The sequence below is a fragment of the Eublepharis macularius genome, chromosome 2 (genome assembly GCF_028583425.1).
Source record: "Eublepharis macularius isolate TG4126 chromosome 2, MPM_Emac_v1.0, whole genome shotgun sequence".
Taxonomy (NCBI): domain Eukaryota; kingdom Metazoa; phylum Chordata; class Lepidosauria; order Squamata; family Eublepharidae; genus Eublepharis; species Eublepharis macularius.
In genome coordinates this window covers 192,187,201-192,204,582 of record NC_072791.1, presented here as the reverse complement: position 1 = coordinate 192,204,582, position 17,382 = coordinate 192,187,201, and the positions used below count along the sequence as shown (strand labels likewise).

The window sequence follows — 17,382 nt, the reverse complement described above, 5'->3', positions numbered from 1 at the left end:
CTCCAGGAATTTCCCGATCTGGAGCTGGCAGTCCAACTGGTGGCAATAGTCAGGGGGTGGGGAGGGCAGCGGGCACGACTTTCTCCAGTCCCTCTGGGGGTCGCTCCATCGCCCGTCCCGGCTGCCTGTTGGGACGCAACAGGGGCGGTTGTGCCTTCTGAGGGGAGCGTATGAAAGAGGCAGAAGGGGGCTGCGCGTGCGCCTTGGGGTGCGGGAGGGCGGGAAAGAGCCCCGGAGCGGAGTGGCGCGCCTGCGCTCGGGCGCCCAGCGAGGGGCTCCGGCGGACCAGGCGGGGCAAGAGGGCGGCCGAGGGGCGTGGCGTCCCGTGGCCCCTCCCCTCCCCGGCGGGCCGCGCCTCTAGCTGTGCGAGTAGAAGCCGTAGTAAGCGATGTCCTTGGCGCAGGGCTTGTCGCAGTCCCGGGGCGCCAGCGGGGGCTCGCTCTTGAGCGGCGAGGAGCTCTCGGAGGCCGGAGTGCCGGCCGGGGAGAGCCGCCGGCGCTTGGCCTGCTCGTAAATCCCAGAGTCGGTGGAGTCGATGGACTTGATGGAGGAGGGCGTCTCGATCCAGCTGGAGTCGGACAAGTCCTTGGGCGGCTTGGAGTCCTCGGGTGGCGGGCCGGCGGGCGGCGGGGGCGGCGGCGCCACCAGGGGCGAGCGCTCGGGGCCCGACAGGCTGTCCGCCTCCTCGCCGCCGCCCGCGCCCACCGGCAAGTAGGGGTGGCCTCCGGCCCGCCCGCCGCCAGCCCCGCCGCCCGCGCCGCCGCCGCCGTTGGGCCAGCAGGAGAGCGACTTGGCGCAGTACTGGGGCGGGCTGCGGGCGCCCCAGCCCGACGGGTCCGGGTAGTAGCCCAGCGGGCGCGCCGTGCAGCCGGCCGCCTGCAGCGGGAGCGCCTTGACGCCGGCCGCCGCGTACGACAGCAGGGTGGCCGCGTTGCCCGCCAGCTCCCCGGCGGGGTCGTAGGCCGAGGCGGCGGCGGCGAAGTCCAGCCGGTTGTTGGCCGGAGTGACGAACCAGCGCTGGGGCGACGGCGCGCCCGGCTCCTCGGCTTGCTGCGGCGACAGGAGGCCGTTGGGGTGCGGCACGCCCCGCTCCGGCCCGGGCCCGCCCGGCCCCACGCCCGCGCCGGCCCCGGCGCCCGGGTGGTGGTGGTGGTGGTGGAAGCCGCGCGACTTGGCGTAGTTGCTGACGAACTGGTCCGGCAGGAAGGAGCCCGCCGCGGCCATGGCGTAGCGGGCGCCCGGCACGATCTGCGAGCGGGGCGAGTCGTTGGGCGAGGGCGTCAGGCGGTCCATGTCGCAGCCCGTGTAGATCCTGCGGGGGGCAGAGAGAGAGAGAGAGAGAGACAGAGAGGAGGAGGCGTGAACGGGAGAGCGGAGCCTGCGGAACGCCCTGGGACTGGCTCCGAGGCCGGAGGCTGCACCTGCGAGCCTAGCCTCGTCTCTAGGGGGCTGGATGGATCCCATCAGACTCAACGGGGGCTCCCCGCCCAGGAAATATGCACAGGGACAACTGGCGACCTAAACTCTTGCGCAGGGATTGAAATCCCACCAAACTCGACGGAATTGTCCTCTCAATCCATCATCAGCCTGCGAATTTGCACATCCTATAGAACCCAGTGGGATTTTTTTCCCGAATGAATATGCGCAAGATCGGGTCGCCACATCCCAACCCGGAACACAATACTCGGGAGGAAAATGCCATAGAACTGAATGGGATTTAGTTCATAGTCACCGTCAATCTTAATCCTACTTGCCAAGGCATTCAGGGCAAATAGGCACAGGAGCGGATGGCAGGCCCCGGAACCTCCTTCTGAGGCCCGCTGAAGCATCAAGAATGCCTCCCTGCGCATTGATCGAGGTCTCTGCTGTTCTCACTACTTCGTTATCACAAGCACACAGGCACTCCTCGGGTGGCTGCAGCAAAACTTTCCAGGCAAGACTGACCTTTGCCGGATTTTTGCCAAGTCCAGAGGGATTTGATGTTCTGTGGATTTGCAAAAATTTAAACCTAGCAGTACTGGGCCTCACCTTTTGAATTTCTGCTTGTTGGACATACTTGAAAAGAAAATCTGCCAGAAAAGGGAGTCAACAGAACTCCTCCTCCCTAGTTGTAGAAACTAGCCACAGACACGAAATGAAATTAGAAAAAGAGCTCAGATCTACTGCTTGGAGGAATAGAAAGTTTGGGTCTAAAAATGAAACAAATATAAATGAAACAATTACAATAGGAATATTTGAAATAACACCCAAGTTCCAACAAATGGATGAATTATGGGGAAGGGCGCTGTAGGAAACTGGGAGGGCAGATTTGGCCGAGCTATCTTTGTCATTCCCTGTAAAGCCTGTTAAATTCTCAGCCTTTGAACTGAAGCTCTAAGCAAATCATAATAATTTATTGATTAATTTTTATACCTGCTGTTTCCCCCAGCTTGGTTCTGGAAGCGATTTTTAAAGGACAAAAAGTACAATAAATACATGCATTTACTAAAAAATATCCAAAAAAAGAATGAGCTTCCAGTCGAGTTTCTCTTTCTGTCTCTCTAAAAACGCTAGAGTTTTTGCCTGGGCAGAACCAGGCTCGGCTCCTTCGGAAGCAAGGAGAGCAGCCAGAGGAAAAGTAGAGCGAGGCCCCGGTTTTAAAAGCCTACAGCCCTTCAACCCCGGCCGAGTTAGGCCACAGCCTAACCGCGGAGGCCTCATTTGAGCAATTGGACGATTGGTCGCAACATCCAAAGGAAGGCTGGCTGTTCTTGACTTTAGCCGGAATCTGAGATATTCTGGAAGTTCGGGGATGACAATAATTGGAGAAGGAGGTGGGATCTGCAACACCAGCTCTAAGAAAGCCTCTTTCTTTCTACTGAGTGTTCAAACACAAGAGTGCGAACAGGTCTGGAACCTGATTTAATATTTGGAGAGACAAGCCCGGAAAGGCCTGGCCAAACTGGGGAAAGGGGGGGGGGGCAGCTGTCTCTTGTTCCGAGAGACCTCCTTGTTCCAGAGAACCAGGATCCCTTTCTCCAAAAGACAATTCCGCATTCCAAACATCACAGAAACATAAAGTACCTCTCATGTTCCAGACCCCTCTGCTTAAGGAGGCCCTTTGGCTTAGAACATTTGCATGGAGTCAGTGGGCACTCAAGTGGGGGGGCAGGGGCGGGATCTAGGTATTTTATTTTACAGTGAAAAACTAAACACATGACCTCAGGGGAAAGAACCTGGTTGTCTAAATAGGTCTGGGCGATCTGGGAGACTAGGCAGACCCTTGAAAACCTGAGGACCCAGCGCCCTGACAGTGCTCTGGAACCTCCCACAGGCAAGTCCCTTAAACCAACTGAGACCCTGGAAGAAGCCTAGAGCTTCAGACAAGGCAGCGCACCTGGAGATCCAGAGAGGAAGAGGGTCGCTGCCTGGCTTGGAGCCCAGAATCCAATCAATTGAGTCCTCGTCTGCTTGATAACTAACCCAGACAAGGAAACATTGGATTATGTCATGCTCACTAAGGTACATACACTTTCCCCCCAGTACCGATTTTTAAAAAGGCTTCGTTTAAAAATACGTAGAGACTGATTTCCCTTCAATTAACCCCTCCCCGCCCCCAGCAGCATATAAAGATTAGGACGGCGTTTGTATTTTATTTTAAACAAGGCAGCCCACCCGTCCTCCAAGAATAAGCCTGCCAGTGTGGCAAATTGAGCGAGGCCAAAATACGCTCAACAGGTACTCGGGGACCATTTGTAACAAACAGCAGGCAAAAGTGCTCTGCTGCGGAGCGCTCTGAATAGACGGCTGAACGAATGCCAATGGCAGAGCGAGGAGAGCCAGCCGGGCGGCAGGGAAATTGAAATCGCTCCGATCATCAAGTGCCTGCCAAGGGCATTTTAAGGGGCAGGCGCCTGATCACACCTTTTGCGCCCAGATTAATCAATCCAGGCGAGCTACCTGCCCTGGATTGGCGACTGACAGTCCCTCCGCCAGTCCCTCGCAGGGGGCTCTCCAGCTGGATGCAAGCAAGGAGCGCCGGGTGCTGGACCCTCACCTGCCTGCTTTGCTGCTCGGTTATGTTTTGGGGTTACCTCTGCTATGGCGGTAATGAGCGGCTTTGGCACGGATCTACCCACGAGCCTTTGTTTCTTTGGGTGTCCTGGGGAGGGGGCTTGTTCTTGCGACCAGTCCCGTTGGCATCACTCATGCTTGCAAATAAGGGATTCGCTCACCCTGGTGGTGTACAAGCCTAACTAACCCATGTCGAAGCTAATGATGAGCTTCTAGAAGAGGGTCTACAACGTTCAACTCCAGTCTATAGGGGCAAAGCCTTCAGCAGCCGATCACTTTCAGCATATATATTATATATATGTAAGTCTGTGGATTCTGCGCTACCCCCCTCCCTTTCATGAATTATCCAGCATATGCTGCAAGCAAATTTCAGGTCGCTAGCTTGCTGCTTCAGCTGCGTTGCTTACGCTGGACTAGGTCCGCAGATATAAATCTTGTTCGCTCCTTGAAAGGCTTCTGGTCTAAAGTCTGCTTCTAAAGGAGGACGGAGGGGTCTTTCCTAAAATTTGGGATCCAGTTGTTTTTAAATATTTGATTTCAGAGCTACATTTTAGCAGAGACCCCGCCCGCCCGCCCCCCCTCTTCAGCTGAGCAACTTCTAGAAAGACGCTAGCTGGGTGACTCCTTTCCTTCCAGAAGGCCAACCCCATGAGAGACTCCGAGCCGCTTCTGATCTGGATCTCCTCCTTCAACGCCTCAGAACTGCCAGGGAAACTCCTACACTCCGGCTACAATCTTGTTCTCACTTATTGGGGAGTTAATCCAGTTGCATGATATCGCGTCGTGCGCTCGCCTGACTTCGCCGGCACTCCAGCACCATGGACAGCTACCTTTCCCATTAAGTCAACGACTCTTCCTATATAGCGGCCGCCCGGTCTACACAGTCTCTGAGCTTGTCTGCTTCCGAGAGAGGGTGAAAGGCCGCAGAGAGGTCTCTTCAAGGGAGGGGGCTACCTCAGGCTTTATTCTCAAAGTGTGAGGGGGGAGTTAAACTAGTCGGAGGCAGTTTTCCTCTTAGATCTATTTAGCTATTAAACTCTAACAACCGCATAGTGTACCAGGGAAAGTCTAAAGCAGAGTTTACAATTTTAAACAAATGGGAAGTCCAGGGACAGACGTATAAAAATCACGTCTAAGGTCCTATATGAAGCTAGCCTTTCTTCCTGCAGGATCTGAGATTATCCAGAATTTGCAGAGGCTGGGGTTGTGCATAATTCAGAAAATCTGTGCTGCTCTGTCACTGTCGAGGTTGGCCCAATGAGAGGACAGGCTTCTTACTTGTCCCGACGTGCCTATGACGCCAGGTTTTCACAGTGTTCGGTAGGAAAGGGACCAGGGAGAACAATTTATGGCAAGCTTGTGATTAGATCCAATTCTGGCTCTGACTCCGTCAACTGGCTCTCTACACCATCACCGCGCTTATGAAAATTATTGGCCTCAGTGTTTCCAAATAGTACAACTGATCATGCAGTCCTCTATAGGTACAAGCCTCAAAACCACTACGGTCAAATACCGAGAGAACAAATTGTCCCGAGAAGCATCACAGGAAAACTCCAGACAAGGTCTAAGGCTGCAAGCCACCGATTATGGAATCGAAAAGAGGCGGGGGTAGACACCGAGTCCCCTCTAGGCCACGAAATGTACCCAGCCTATGGACAGATTGTAATCTCTTCCCAAGACTTTTGGAAGAGGGTCAGGCCCTTGGAGGAGGGTCCAGATGCGATGCGATCGATCAGTCAATCAAATCAACATCGACCTTCTCCCCTAAACACTGGAGAGCCCTTTTTCTCCCCTTCTTACTCCCCTGTAATACCTTTGCACAAGGGACCCGATAAGGGTCCGCCAGAGTAAAAGCTGCCCACCATACCTGCCTCCTCCCCCCTTCCTTCGCCCCATGGCCAACTACCGTAGCTGCGACCCTATCCTGAATGAACTAGCCACTCAGCCCCTTCCAACCCCCTACTGCGATCGCACACACCGGGATCCTGCCAAGGGAGGCCAGTCGATCGCAGCCACAGGCTCGAGTCGTAGTCGCTTCACCAAACATTGTACTCAACAGAGGTCGGCAAACTATCCTGAGCGAACATATCTAAAAGCCGCCGCAGAAGAAGGGACCCGAGCTAGTCTCACTTACGTGTCATAGTTGTCTCGAAAGCCTTTTGCGAAGGGGTTGTGATCTATCTTCAGCTGTGTGATCTGGGCAAGGAGGAAAGCAAAGAGTCAAAGATCTTCCCTCCGAGAGAGACAAATCTATATCAAAAAGCAATATTCGGTCATTTCATTTTGCAATTCATTCTCTTCTGCCCTATGATAGAAAAGGGCATTGGTTTTTAAGGGGGGGGGGACATATTCCTCCCCACGAATTATGGTCATCAGAAACTTGAAGAACAATTCTGGGCAACTGAAACAGGCACCCACATTGTGAGATTCTTTCTGCCTGGATAGCAATGCAGACAGCCTGTCGAGACCACAGGGCAAGGACCTGATTCTATGCACCTTTCTTGGGGACTCAAGTCCCCCGAGTAAACATGAAGAGGATCGGGGCCCAAGGGGCGAGTAAGGCCTAGTCACGTGGCCGACGCGGCTAGCTGCCCATTCTCCCTAAGGCCGCCGGACAACATATTCGCGATTAAATGAAAAGGGAGAGAAAGAAAGAGGAAGCATCAGCGCCGCATTTAGAGGCAGGGATGCTCAGTCTATGAGACACCGGCTTCCGAAAGCAGAGTGGTTTAAAAAGAAAAAGACCTCCATCTTTTTAGGCCACAAAATAACCACATTTCATGGTATTTTTTTAATATTGCAAATTTATATAAAATCAATATAGGTTGACCTCCTTCCCGAAGTGTTGGGTATCGCTTCGAGAAGCGTTTTGCTCCCTTGGAAGCAAACTCCCTTCCTTTCAATAAATCGTGGCGCCTTTGCACGCAGGAGCCCCGAGGGCGAAAATAGGGAAAGGAAAAACATTCGACTACTATCTATCAAAGCGGATCGGGCCATTCAAACAAAGGCAGCGGTAGCTGGAGGGTGGGGCGGGCGGGGGGACGTTTCACAGGCTCAGAAGCGAGTCAGGGCCGCCCGGGGTCCTCAGGGAATGGGGCCACCTCCTCGGGCTCTCTCAAGATGCCCCCAAGCTCAGGGCATGAACAAAAATAGGGCGAAGCCGGGAGCGGCGGGGAGAGCCCTCGGAGGTGCCGTTTCTAAACAAGGCTGGCCCTGGAGCTCCAACCAAGCCGCCCGCCCGCCCGCCCGCCCGCGGCTCTGGCTGTCCCTACAGCCCCGATCCGGGCCCCCCGAGAGCGAAGAACAAAGCAGGCAGGCAGGTAGAGGGCACAAAACGGAGCTGTTTACATCGGTGTTCTGGTAGGCGGTGACGGCGATGAACTGGGTCTCCGGGAAGGTGAAGGTCTGCACCCTTCCGGGCTGGCTGGTGTCCTCGGTGCCGTCCTCGTTCACCTCCACCACGTGCAAGCGAGGCTGGTATTTGTGGAGGGACTGCAAGACCACCATCTGCCGGGCGGAGGAGAGCAAAGGATGGGCAGGAAAGCCCGGAGTGCGGAACGGGGGCACCAAATCGGGGTGGGGGGAGGAATGCAAGGCTTGGACTGGCAAGTGCCACCCCCCCCCCTTCGGAGAGAAAGCTGCTGGCCCACCAACCCCCTCTTTGTTCCTTTCAACGCCGCCGCGATTCGTTTCCCTTTTTGCATCGGTTTTAAAAACGGGTTTTTAAAAGCGAAAGCCTCCGTTACAAAAGGCGAGGGTGGATCGCGCCCCGGGGATTATCGAGATTCTAGGTGAAACGTTTTCTTAAACCGATGCACAACAGACCCCCCCCCCCCATCCTTTGGGCCGGCCGGATCGCCTGGCAGGGGCTCGGGGGCTTCGCCCAGCGCCACTGACCTGCCCGTTGTTGTTGGAGGCCCCCTTGTTGTTGGTCAGCTTCAGCTTGCCGAAGGAGATTTCCTGGCGCATCCAGTGGGCTCCGGTGTTGGGCGAGTCTGGGTGCATGTAGACTCGGTTCCCTAAGCGGAGCAAAAGCAAAGCGTCGGAGAGAGACAGACAAGCTCAGCCCGGCCTCCATTAAATCCCCGGCGCTGGAAGCCACGCAGGGCCCCTCGCACGATTCTCAACCGCGAAACCAGGAAGGCATTGCAGGGAGGCCCGCGCAGCCCCCGACCCTCCCTCCCGTGGGTCGAGGGCCCCCTCCCAGCTGCCCCCGGCCAGGCTTTCCCGAAGCCTTCTCCCCTCCGCCGAGGGGGCGCGCCGCGGCGTGTGTGCGAGCGGAGAAGGCGCTGGCTGGGGAAGGACTTGCCTTGCACGTTGGTGTCCGCCTTGCCGCAAGGGACCCACTTGCCTCCTTGAAATCGCCAGTGGTTCGGGTCGGCCAAGATGACGTCCACGAAAATGTTGTAATGAGCCGTAGGATCCAGACCCGAGATATTAAAACTCAGGAAAGGGAACATTCGCCTGCGGTAAGGAGAAGGGAGAAAGTTTAAGGAAGAAAATGGTATACCTCGTCCTCGCAAAAAAGGAAACTTCGCTACGTCTGTCTACAAGCCCCTGTTCGAGAGTTCCTTCCCAGCCGAGCCAGTCCTTCCCTTCCGGGTTTGCGGTCTGCGTTGCGGATCTAAGGATGCCCCCAGGGCCGGGCACCAGGCGAGCCCCTGGAGCTTTGTCCAACGGAACCACGCGAGCTCCTTCTCGAGCTCTGGAGGCAACCGGCGCTGCCTTTCTGGGAAAGCCGCGCCGCGAAAACGTACTCCGGAGCGAAGCCGGCTCCGCTCTCCCTTTCTCGCTGGGGCTGACTTCCGAGGAACCGGGCGGCAGGACTCCGAGCGTGGAGGCTTTTCCCGGCAGGCAGCCCTGGAGCCCCAACGCGTTTCCTCGGAAGCGAGTCCCAGGGATCTCTGGATCCCGGGCTGGAGGGTGCGCGCCTCGAGGCGACGTCTCCGGGGCGGCCGGGTCTTGCCTGCAAAAGGCCCGGCGTCACAGAGCCCCACCGCTTTCGCTGCCCCAAGGACCAGTTGGAAAGGGCACCGAAGGCTGGAAGGCTGCGCGAGGGGGGGTTTCTTTCTTTTTAAAAAAAGATGCCTAATATTTAGTGTCTGGGGGGTTTATTCCCAAAGTGGGGAGAAGAGGGGAAAGTCCTATTCGGAGAAAAAAGGCGCTGCGTTGCCGAGAGCGTATCACGCCAAGGAGGAGACTGGCAAAAAGGCAGTGAATCAAACCGAAATGGTCAAAGTGCTTCCATTGTTTTGCCTCCGAGAGAAAAAACCCTCTTCCGCGGGTTGGTTCCTCGTTCGGGAGGCGGCAGCGGGGAAAGTTTGTGGGGCTGCTGGCCGCGGCGAGCCCTCCGGGGCTGCGCTGGGCTCCTTCCCCGCCGCCCGCGGCTTCGCTCCCCGCTTACCTGCCTTGCTTGGTAATGATCATCTCGGTCTGGTGCCGGTGGAACTTCAGCCAGAGCGGCCTGTTGCATAGGTAGACCTGCGCCTTGCCGGGGACCAGGCCGGCTTGGGCGGAGGGAAACTGGTAGAAAGGCGCGCCCTGGTACGAGTGGCCGTACTGCTGCGGGTAGGGGTAGCCGGCGGCCGGGTAGCCCTGGGGCGCCGAGTTGGAGAGCAGGCTGTTGTAGGCTCCGTTGGCCAGCACCGGGTGGTGCGCCATGTAGCGGCCGGGGCTGGCGATGGAGAAGGCGGCCGCCGGGTTGTGCTGGCCCGGGTAGGGGAACATGCTGGCCGGCGGCGGGGGAGCCGTCGGGGGCTGGAGGGCGGACGACGAGGCGGACGACGACGAGGACGAGGAGGACGACGAGGACGAAGAGGCGGCCGCCGGCGAGAGCAGGTAGCGATCGGCCGCCGCCGCTGCTGCTGCTGCTGCTGCGGCCGCGGCGGCCGCTCCATCGAAGGCGGGACGGAGCTGCTCGTGGCCGCCGCCGCCGTCCAAGACGACGGGCGAGAGTTTGCCGCGCTGCTGCTGCTGCTGCTGTGGCTGGTGCTGCTGCTGCTGCTGCTGCTGCTGGGCGTCCCCTGGCGGGTCCTTGGAGTCAGGGAAATCGTCCGCCTCGGCCTGATTCGTCATCCCCCCCCTGGCGAGTTTTTTCAGAGGTGAACTTCTCTCCAGGTTGTCAGCCGCCGCCGCCGCGAGGACGGCTGCGGCGGGGTGGTGGTGGTGATGGTGATGGTGGTGATGATGCTCGTGCAGGGCCAGCTCCGAGCCGCCCGCCGCGGGAGGGTACGCGCCTCCGCCGCCGCCGCCGCCGCCGCCGCTCACATGGAGGAATTTCTTGGAGAGCATCACCGACGGGGGCGACAGGCAGTGCTCCAGCTGCATCGCTCCGGCCGCAGCTGCCCCGCGCCGCCCGCCCGCCGGCCGCGGCTCTGCCTTCAGGGGCCCCGGGCCAGCCGGGCGCGCCTCATCCCGGGACCCCGGCCGTCCGGCCGCGCTCCTGCTCCGCCACCCGAGGCTGGTCCCGCACTGAAGCCGCGCGTCCCTTCTCCCTCCCCCCGCTCTCCCTAAGCGCAGAGATTGGCCAATTGACACCGTGCAGCAATCAGCCAAGCCTCCGCTTTTGATCTCCCTGCCTGCCGAGCGCCGCGAACGGCTCCTGCCATTGGTTAGCCGATGACAGTAATTTAATTAGATCGACGTTAATTAGGATAATCACCTGGCTCCCGGTCGCGGGGAGCCAGGCAGGGGGAAGTGGAACCGGCCGGGCGCGCGCACGCGGCTAATAATAATAATAATAATAATAATAATAATGCCACCACTCCGGAAAACGTTAATGTTGTTGGGAGACCAAGAAGGAAATGGGGCGAGAGCGGCTGTGCTTTGCAGGCAGGCTCATGACTGTGTGACCTCTGGAGAGGAAGGAAGAGAGTGGCAAGGGGCGCTCTGGAGTCTCTCGCCCGGCTTCCTTTGCCACGCGAGGAAGGCCGGGAGGAGCGGGGTCAGGATGCGACCCCTTCCCTCCCGCTCGGACCTCCTCCTCCGATCCGATCCGCTCTCCGGAGGTCGCACTCGCATTCCGGCGAGCCTTCCACAGCCCCCGTCGCCTAAGTCGCCCGTGGTAAGCCAGATCCCTTCCCTCATCGCCCGGGGTGGAAACGAATCCCCTCCGGGCCGGGGTGCCTTGGGCAGCCGCGGATCGAGGGCCGGGAGCTGCGTTCCGCCCGATCTTTGGGGGAACGCGAAGAAAGACTTGGCTGCCTGTCCTCATCCCGCCCTCCGAAGGCCCCGAGCAGCGCACCAGAGAAGCTGCATCGCCGCGGGGGGCGGCCGGGGAGAGGGAAAGCCGTCTTTCGCGGTCCTCCCCGCGAGTGTCCTTGCCTTGCCGATCTGAAATAATCATAAGGCGAAGTGCCTTAATGCAGGCGCCTGGCTGTTTACGGTTCTTCGGGAAATAAATATTTGATCCGCGGCGCTGACCTGATGCGGGGAGAGGCGGCGAGGAGGGCGCCGCTGCTGCTCCCAGGCGCCGCCATCCAGCCCCGGCCAGGGGCTCTCCCCTCCCCGCCCCTCCCCGCCCCGCACTCGCAGCGCCTCTCGCGCCTTCCCTGTTTGGAATATATGTATTTTTTCTCACACAGAGATCTCTTCGGTGATAATAAGGAGGTTGTCACACGTAATTACCTGGAATTCGTAGAAATAAATTAACATGCTGCTAGATTCCGAGAGGAGAGGGAGTACGGCCGGGATTTCCGAGGCACGCTGTTTTTAAAAAGATTTTTTTAAAAAAATAATTTAAAAAATCAAGGATTAGGTGTTGCAAAGGCCCCCTGATTTCACTGGGAGAGTTTTGAGCGGATGCTTCTCCCTCCCTTGAAATCAACGAGACTCGCAACACACGCCTATGTTTACTCAGAAGTAAGTCTCCTGTCGGTTTACCTCGGATTTCAGCTTTAAAAAAAATCATTTTAACTTGGCTGGATCCTGGCTCGGGGTCTAGATGTCAAGGGAAGACTAGAAAAGACCTTTCGAAAATAAAATAAAAGATGGTGAAGAGGCTTAATTATGCCATTGAGACAAAGACTGAGAGAATCACCCCACTTAGCAACTTCCTTCCAACCATTTGGATTCCATTTATGTTGTGGAATTGAGGCCCATCTCCTGACCAGCTACTGGCTACACCAACCACAGCATGGCAAACAGGGCCAGAGGAAGAGAGGTGCAATCCTAGGTTAATTTCTCTCTCCATTACCATCTTTGGGTTGAAACCAAAGGCAAGTAAGGCAATTAACACCATGCCTTCTCCTACAAAAGATCCCCTCTTCCAGTGGAGTAACCATATTAACCCATCATAACAAAACCAAAAAGAGGAATTTTGTGGCACTTTAATGACTGCCTGATTTAATGATGCAGCAGTCTCCAGTTCACAAAAACTTATGCTACAATAAATTTGGTAGACTTTAAGATGCTACTCATATTCCCATCTATCATTATCATCTTCATCATCCACGCTGAAGAGGTTGGCAGATTCTCACAGAGGTACTACAATCCCTGTGAAGTCTGAAAAGACACCCGTTACATTACTGATTTAATTCTTTTACTCCAAAGTGGTTTATGATACATACCATTACAGAAGGGAAAAAACACATACAAATGTATACAACTAAAATAAATCATTCCTGTTTTCCTGGAAATCTTGGCTTTGAAAGCTATTTATCTACACTAATATTTTCCAGTTTGATTTTACTCGATGTATAGTTTAATTCCATGCCATCAGCACTTCTCTCCTTATACACCACAAATGTGGTTAGAATTGCCTTATAGTGAGAGGCAAGTGGAAACATATAAGAAGCACATGAGCATTCTTTGGGAGCAAGGCACCAGATTGGGGAAAAACAATCAAAATAAGTCACCTTGTTAATTCTAAGAGCTGGAACCAAGTCAACAAATTGGAACATTGGAGCCAAAGCTCTTTTGGGGAGTTCATGTAGGTCAGTCTGCACAAAAGAATCAGACATTTTAAGAGGATAACATCCAGAAACTAGCAGAGTAGAGTTTCAATCCCATGACAAACTGCTGCAGTGTGGATTTTCAAATCACCATATTGTAGCAACAGAGGATTCAAGGGAGTCTCCAGTGTGAAACTGCTTGTGTTAGAATTCATTAGCAAGTTTCAGAAGACTAGAGGAGCTGGTAACAAAAACAGCAAGGGGATTTTGTGGCACCTTAAAAAAAATCACCATTGGTAAGTTTTCATGAGCTGGAGACCACTTAATCTGATCTAGGCTTATCCATGAAACGATAGGCCACAATATATTTGTTAAAATTTAAAATGCTGTAGGACTTCAGGCTGTGATGCTGTGAAACTCAAGTCTCAATGGTAATTGAGAACAGATACTTAACTACACAAAGTAATTGCTGCTGTATCCCATTTGCTTTGGCTGCGAAAGACAGACATGCACCCTCTAGAACTTGTCCCATTTTACTTGTTGATCTCGTGTCTCTAGTTATGTTTAGCTGTAAATGGCTTGTATCCACTCTGATCTGAATTTGCATTAATTTGTGTTCTGCATCACAGTGGTGCACATCTGTAACAATAAAATCTGGCCCCTTTGACACATGAAAATTTATGGCATAACATTTATTGGTCTTTAATATGCAGCAGCAAATTTGATACTGTAAAACTTGGACTCAGCAGAGATTGGGAGTGCTTGTCTCATTCAAGAAACAATTGACCCACTTTGGATGTTTACACTATGATGAGTGGCTGCTCATTGGGAGCGAATTACAGCTCTCCACATTGTGTGCCCCCCCCTCCGGCCTTCAACAAACAGGATCAGGGAAGTGCTTGTTTTTTACTCGCAACAGCTCATTTCTCACTCTTAAGCAGCATCACCTCACACATAAGATCTCCAGGGCTTTTTCAGTGGTGGCACCACATATTTGTAATGCCTTCTTACTTGAAGCTAACCTGGCACCTACCATACTGTCTCATAGGCACCAAGCCCAAACTGTTCTGTTTACCAACACTTTTATCTAAGGATTAAAAAAAATTCTTAGCTGTTTTATGGTCTGGCTTTTGATCTAAGGGTTGTTTTATGGATTTTAAAAAGGATGCTCAGTGATTGTTTGATGCTGGTTTTATTTTTGGCCCTGACTTATTTGGAATGACTTTTAAAAAATAATTTTATAATTTTTTAAAAAATGATTTTATGAAATTGTTTTACTTGTCAGTGGCTTGTAATATACGTTTCCTACATAAAATAAAAAAACTGAAAAATCCCACCCAGGCTGAACATCTAGTCATTACATCATTGGCCTTCAGTAGTTCTGTCATAACTGAATTGTGACCAGACTTAAACTGGTTCATTCCAGTGGTACAACCACTACTACTTGGAGAAGAAAAATGAAAGAAGGAACAATGAAGGAAGGCTAGCAAGAAAGAAGGACTCCAAAATTCTTCAAAAAGAGTCCAATAGCACCTTTAAGACTAACAAATTTTATTGTAGCATAAGCTTTCGAGAATCACAGTTCTCTTTGTCAGATGCATGGAGGGCAAAAAGAAACTGGTCAGATATAGAGGAGGAGAGGGGAGGGCGGAGTAGCTGCAAACAGCTCCTTCTGATATGGAGATGAAAACAGCTCCTTCTGATATGGAGATCAGTTTGCTTCTGTTGAGGAAATCAGTTACCTCTGATAATGAGATAACCATTCATAGTCCCTATTCAGTCCCAGCTTGACAGAGTCAAATTTACATATGAATTCCAATTCAGCAGCTTCCCGTTGGATTTTGTTTTTGAAAGGTTTCTGTTGAACTACAGTGACCTTTAAGTCTTTGATGGAATGTCCTGGTAGATTGAAGTGTTCTCCCACTGGTTTCTGGACGTTGCCATTTCTAATGTCAGATTTGTGTCCATTTATTCTTTTGCGTAGAGGTTGGCTGGTTTGTCCAATGTACAGAGCAGATGGACATTGTTGGCACATGAGGGCATATATCACATTGGAGGATGAGCAGCTGTAAGAGCCAGAGACAGTGTAGTTGATGCCATTGGGTCCTGTAATTGTATTCCCTGGGCAGAGCTGGCATCTGGGTCTGTTGCAGGGCCTGGTACCTGTGCTGGTGACTCTGCTAGCCGATTCATGATTGTAAGTGAGAAGTTGTTTAAGGTTGGGGGGCTGTCTGTAGGCAAGAAGAGGTCTTCCACCCAGGGCTTCTGAGAGAGAGGTACTCTGCCCCTATCCCCTATCCCAAGCTCTGTAACAGGTGATGGGAGCCTTTTGCTGGGAACCTACTAGACTGGTGGGAACATGAAGACCTTTTCCATTGGTATCCCCAAGCTGTGTAATTTCTTTCTCAGGAATGTGACATTGGTGCCATCCTTCAAGGCCTTCAAGCAAGTTGGACAGTTTCATTCTGAAAGCCCTTTTAATTAACTAATGAAAAGTGAGGCAGCCATTATTTCTCCTGTACAATCTGATTGTTTTAATGAGATTTTACCATTTATATATGTATTTATTCTTAGTCGCTTTGGTCACCAAGAAAAGTAGAAAGGCAACACAAACAACTAAATAAATGAAAAGCCTAGGTAGATAAAAGTATGTATCTATTAGATTGTTATCCCGCCTCCAAGGTACTCAGTGCATATGGCTTTCCCTTCCTCATGCTACCTTCACAACCCTCTCAGATAGCTGCTCTTGGAGTGTTTGTGGGGCTGAAGGTCAACTGGTGTGATTCATGGTCAAGTTAAGGTTTGGATTTAGGTATCTAGTCCAACAGTCTTAGCCCCTAAACAAGGAGTCCTCAGCATGGTACCCCTGGGTGCAATGGTACCCACTGACACCTATCCTGGAGGCCAGTAAGTGTTCTTAGAAAGTGGGCAGGAGCCAGTGGATCTTTCCACCAGCAGGGCTTCTGATTGGCCATTGGAGATCTAATTGGTTGCACAGATTTTTAAAAAGTTGCTTCTGCAACAACTACCACCAAAGCACAAGGATATTTGCTGTGTAAACTTTGTGTGTATGTAAGATATCACTGATTTGCATTTTAGCAATCTACCATTTTAGGGATGTGCACTCATGTCAGCTAATATTCACTTCCTTTAATGGACAACCATCAGTAATCTTCTTTTATCTTCGCACCTCTCCTTGACTCCACAAATTCAGAATTATTACATACCTTCCCATACTCATAGAAACAGAAAAATGGCAAGAATTACTGACATCACTGATAGGAGCAAACATTGAAGAAATGAGTAAGATTTAGGAAAAGACAAGTTGAGTGCAGAAATGTATCCATAATCAGAATCATTGGGGTGGACGTCAAAGAAAATTCTGTAGCTAGCTTTCCTCTTGGTTTTTCAGACAACCAACATCAATCCATGTTTATGTCCCCAGGTATCCCTAGTTTTTAAACAGTATGGTGTAGCTGGCTCATCTGTTGGACTAGGATCTGGGAAAGCCAGGTTAAAATCGCCACTCTGCCATAAAGCTTAAGAAGCAACTTTAGGACATTCACCATTCCACCCCAACCTACTTCACAAGATCGTTGTGGGGGTAAAATGGAGGAAAGGGAGGCTGAGCTATGCTGCCCTAAGCTCCTTAGAGAAAGGACAGGATTTAAATGTACTAATCAATTCATTAAACTAAATGGATGGATCACAAATCACACCAATCAGATCTGTACCACTCCATGTCTATTCTTTCCACAGACCAAATCCAATGGATAACTACTGACCAACAAGCATGGTATTAATGATGAAAGATAAAGTCATCCCTGATGTTCAAAGAGGAATAAGCTGCTGAGGGATGAGAGAACACAGGAGGATATAGCTACTCTGCTGGTTTAAATAGTCATGACTTTTCCCAAGGGACCTCTGGGAATGGTTAGTGTTCTTTAACAATGAATTTTCAGCAGTATTGCACCAAAACATTTCCAGGAGATCCACCCCCTTCCACCAAGGCCCTCATTGTGTGCTGCCCTCACAACCCTATGAGATACAGGAGGATCCAAACAACTTTTTGCTGGTAAAAAGGGAGGAGGGGGTCTGTGGCAGTTGAAGGAGGCTGAATAAGATGAAGCTCTGAAGCATCTATAAGCTGGGCTTCGTTTTGTGTTTAGGATGTTGTTGTATAGAAACCCTTCAGGGTCCTCTGTCACTGCCTGGAGCCCATCTGAAACGGACCTTCCCATTAGCCTCCATTCATCTTTGAATCATCAACCCACATTCATGAGAATGAATGACGTAAGTTTATGATGAAGTGTTGCGAGCCTGTGAACGGCATGCCCCATCTCTTCTTCAGGTATGTTTAAAACAATATTGGATGTATTTATGAGATAAATTCAGTCCTCCATTTACTAAATATTTTACTAAACAGACAAGATAAAGG

General features: G+C 52.5%; 1 protein-coding gene across 1 annotated transcript; it reads right to left on the bottom strand.

Annotated features, from left to right (window-relative positions):
* Positions 1-357: 357 nt before the first annotated feature.
* On the bottom strand, positions 358-10,380 carry TBR1 (T-box brain transcription factor 1). Its single transcript, XM_054972292.1, has 8 exons — positions 10,072-10,380; positions 9,842-10,023; positions 9,458-9,781; positions 8,363-8,517; positions 7,951-8,072; positions 7,402-7,560; positions 6,188-6,249; positions 358-1,312 (listed from the first exon to the last, which is right to left on the bottom strand). Exons 1-8 carry the CDS (start codon positions 10,378-10,380, stop codon positions 358-360), a joined length of 2,268 nt encoding a protein of 755 aa, XP_054828267.1.
* Between the last annotated feature and the right edge of the window lie 7,002 nt (positions 10,381-17,382).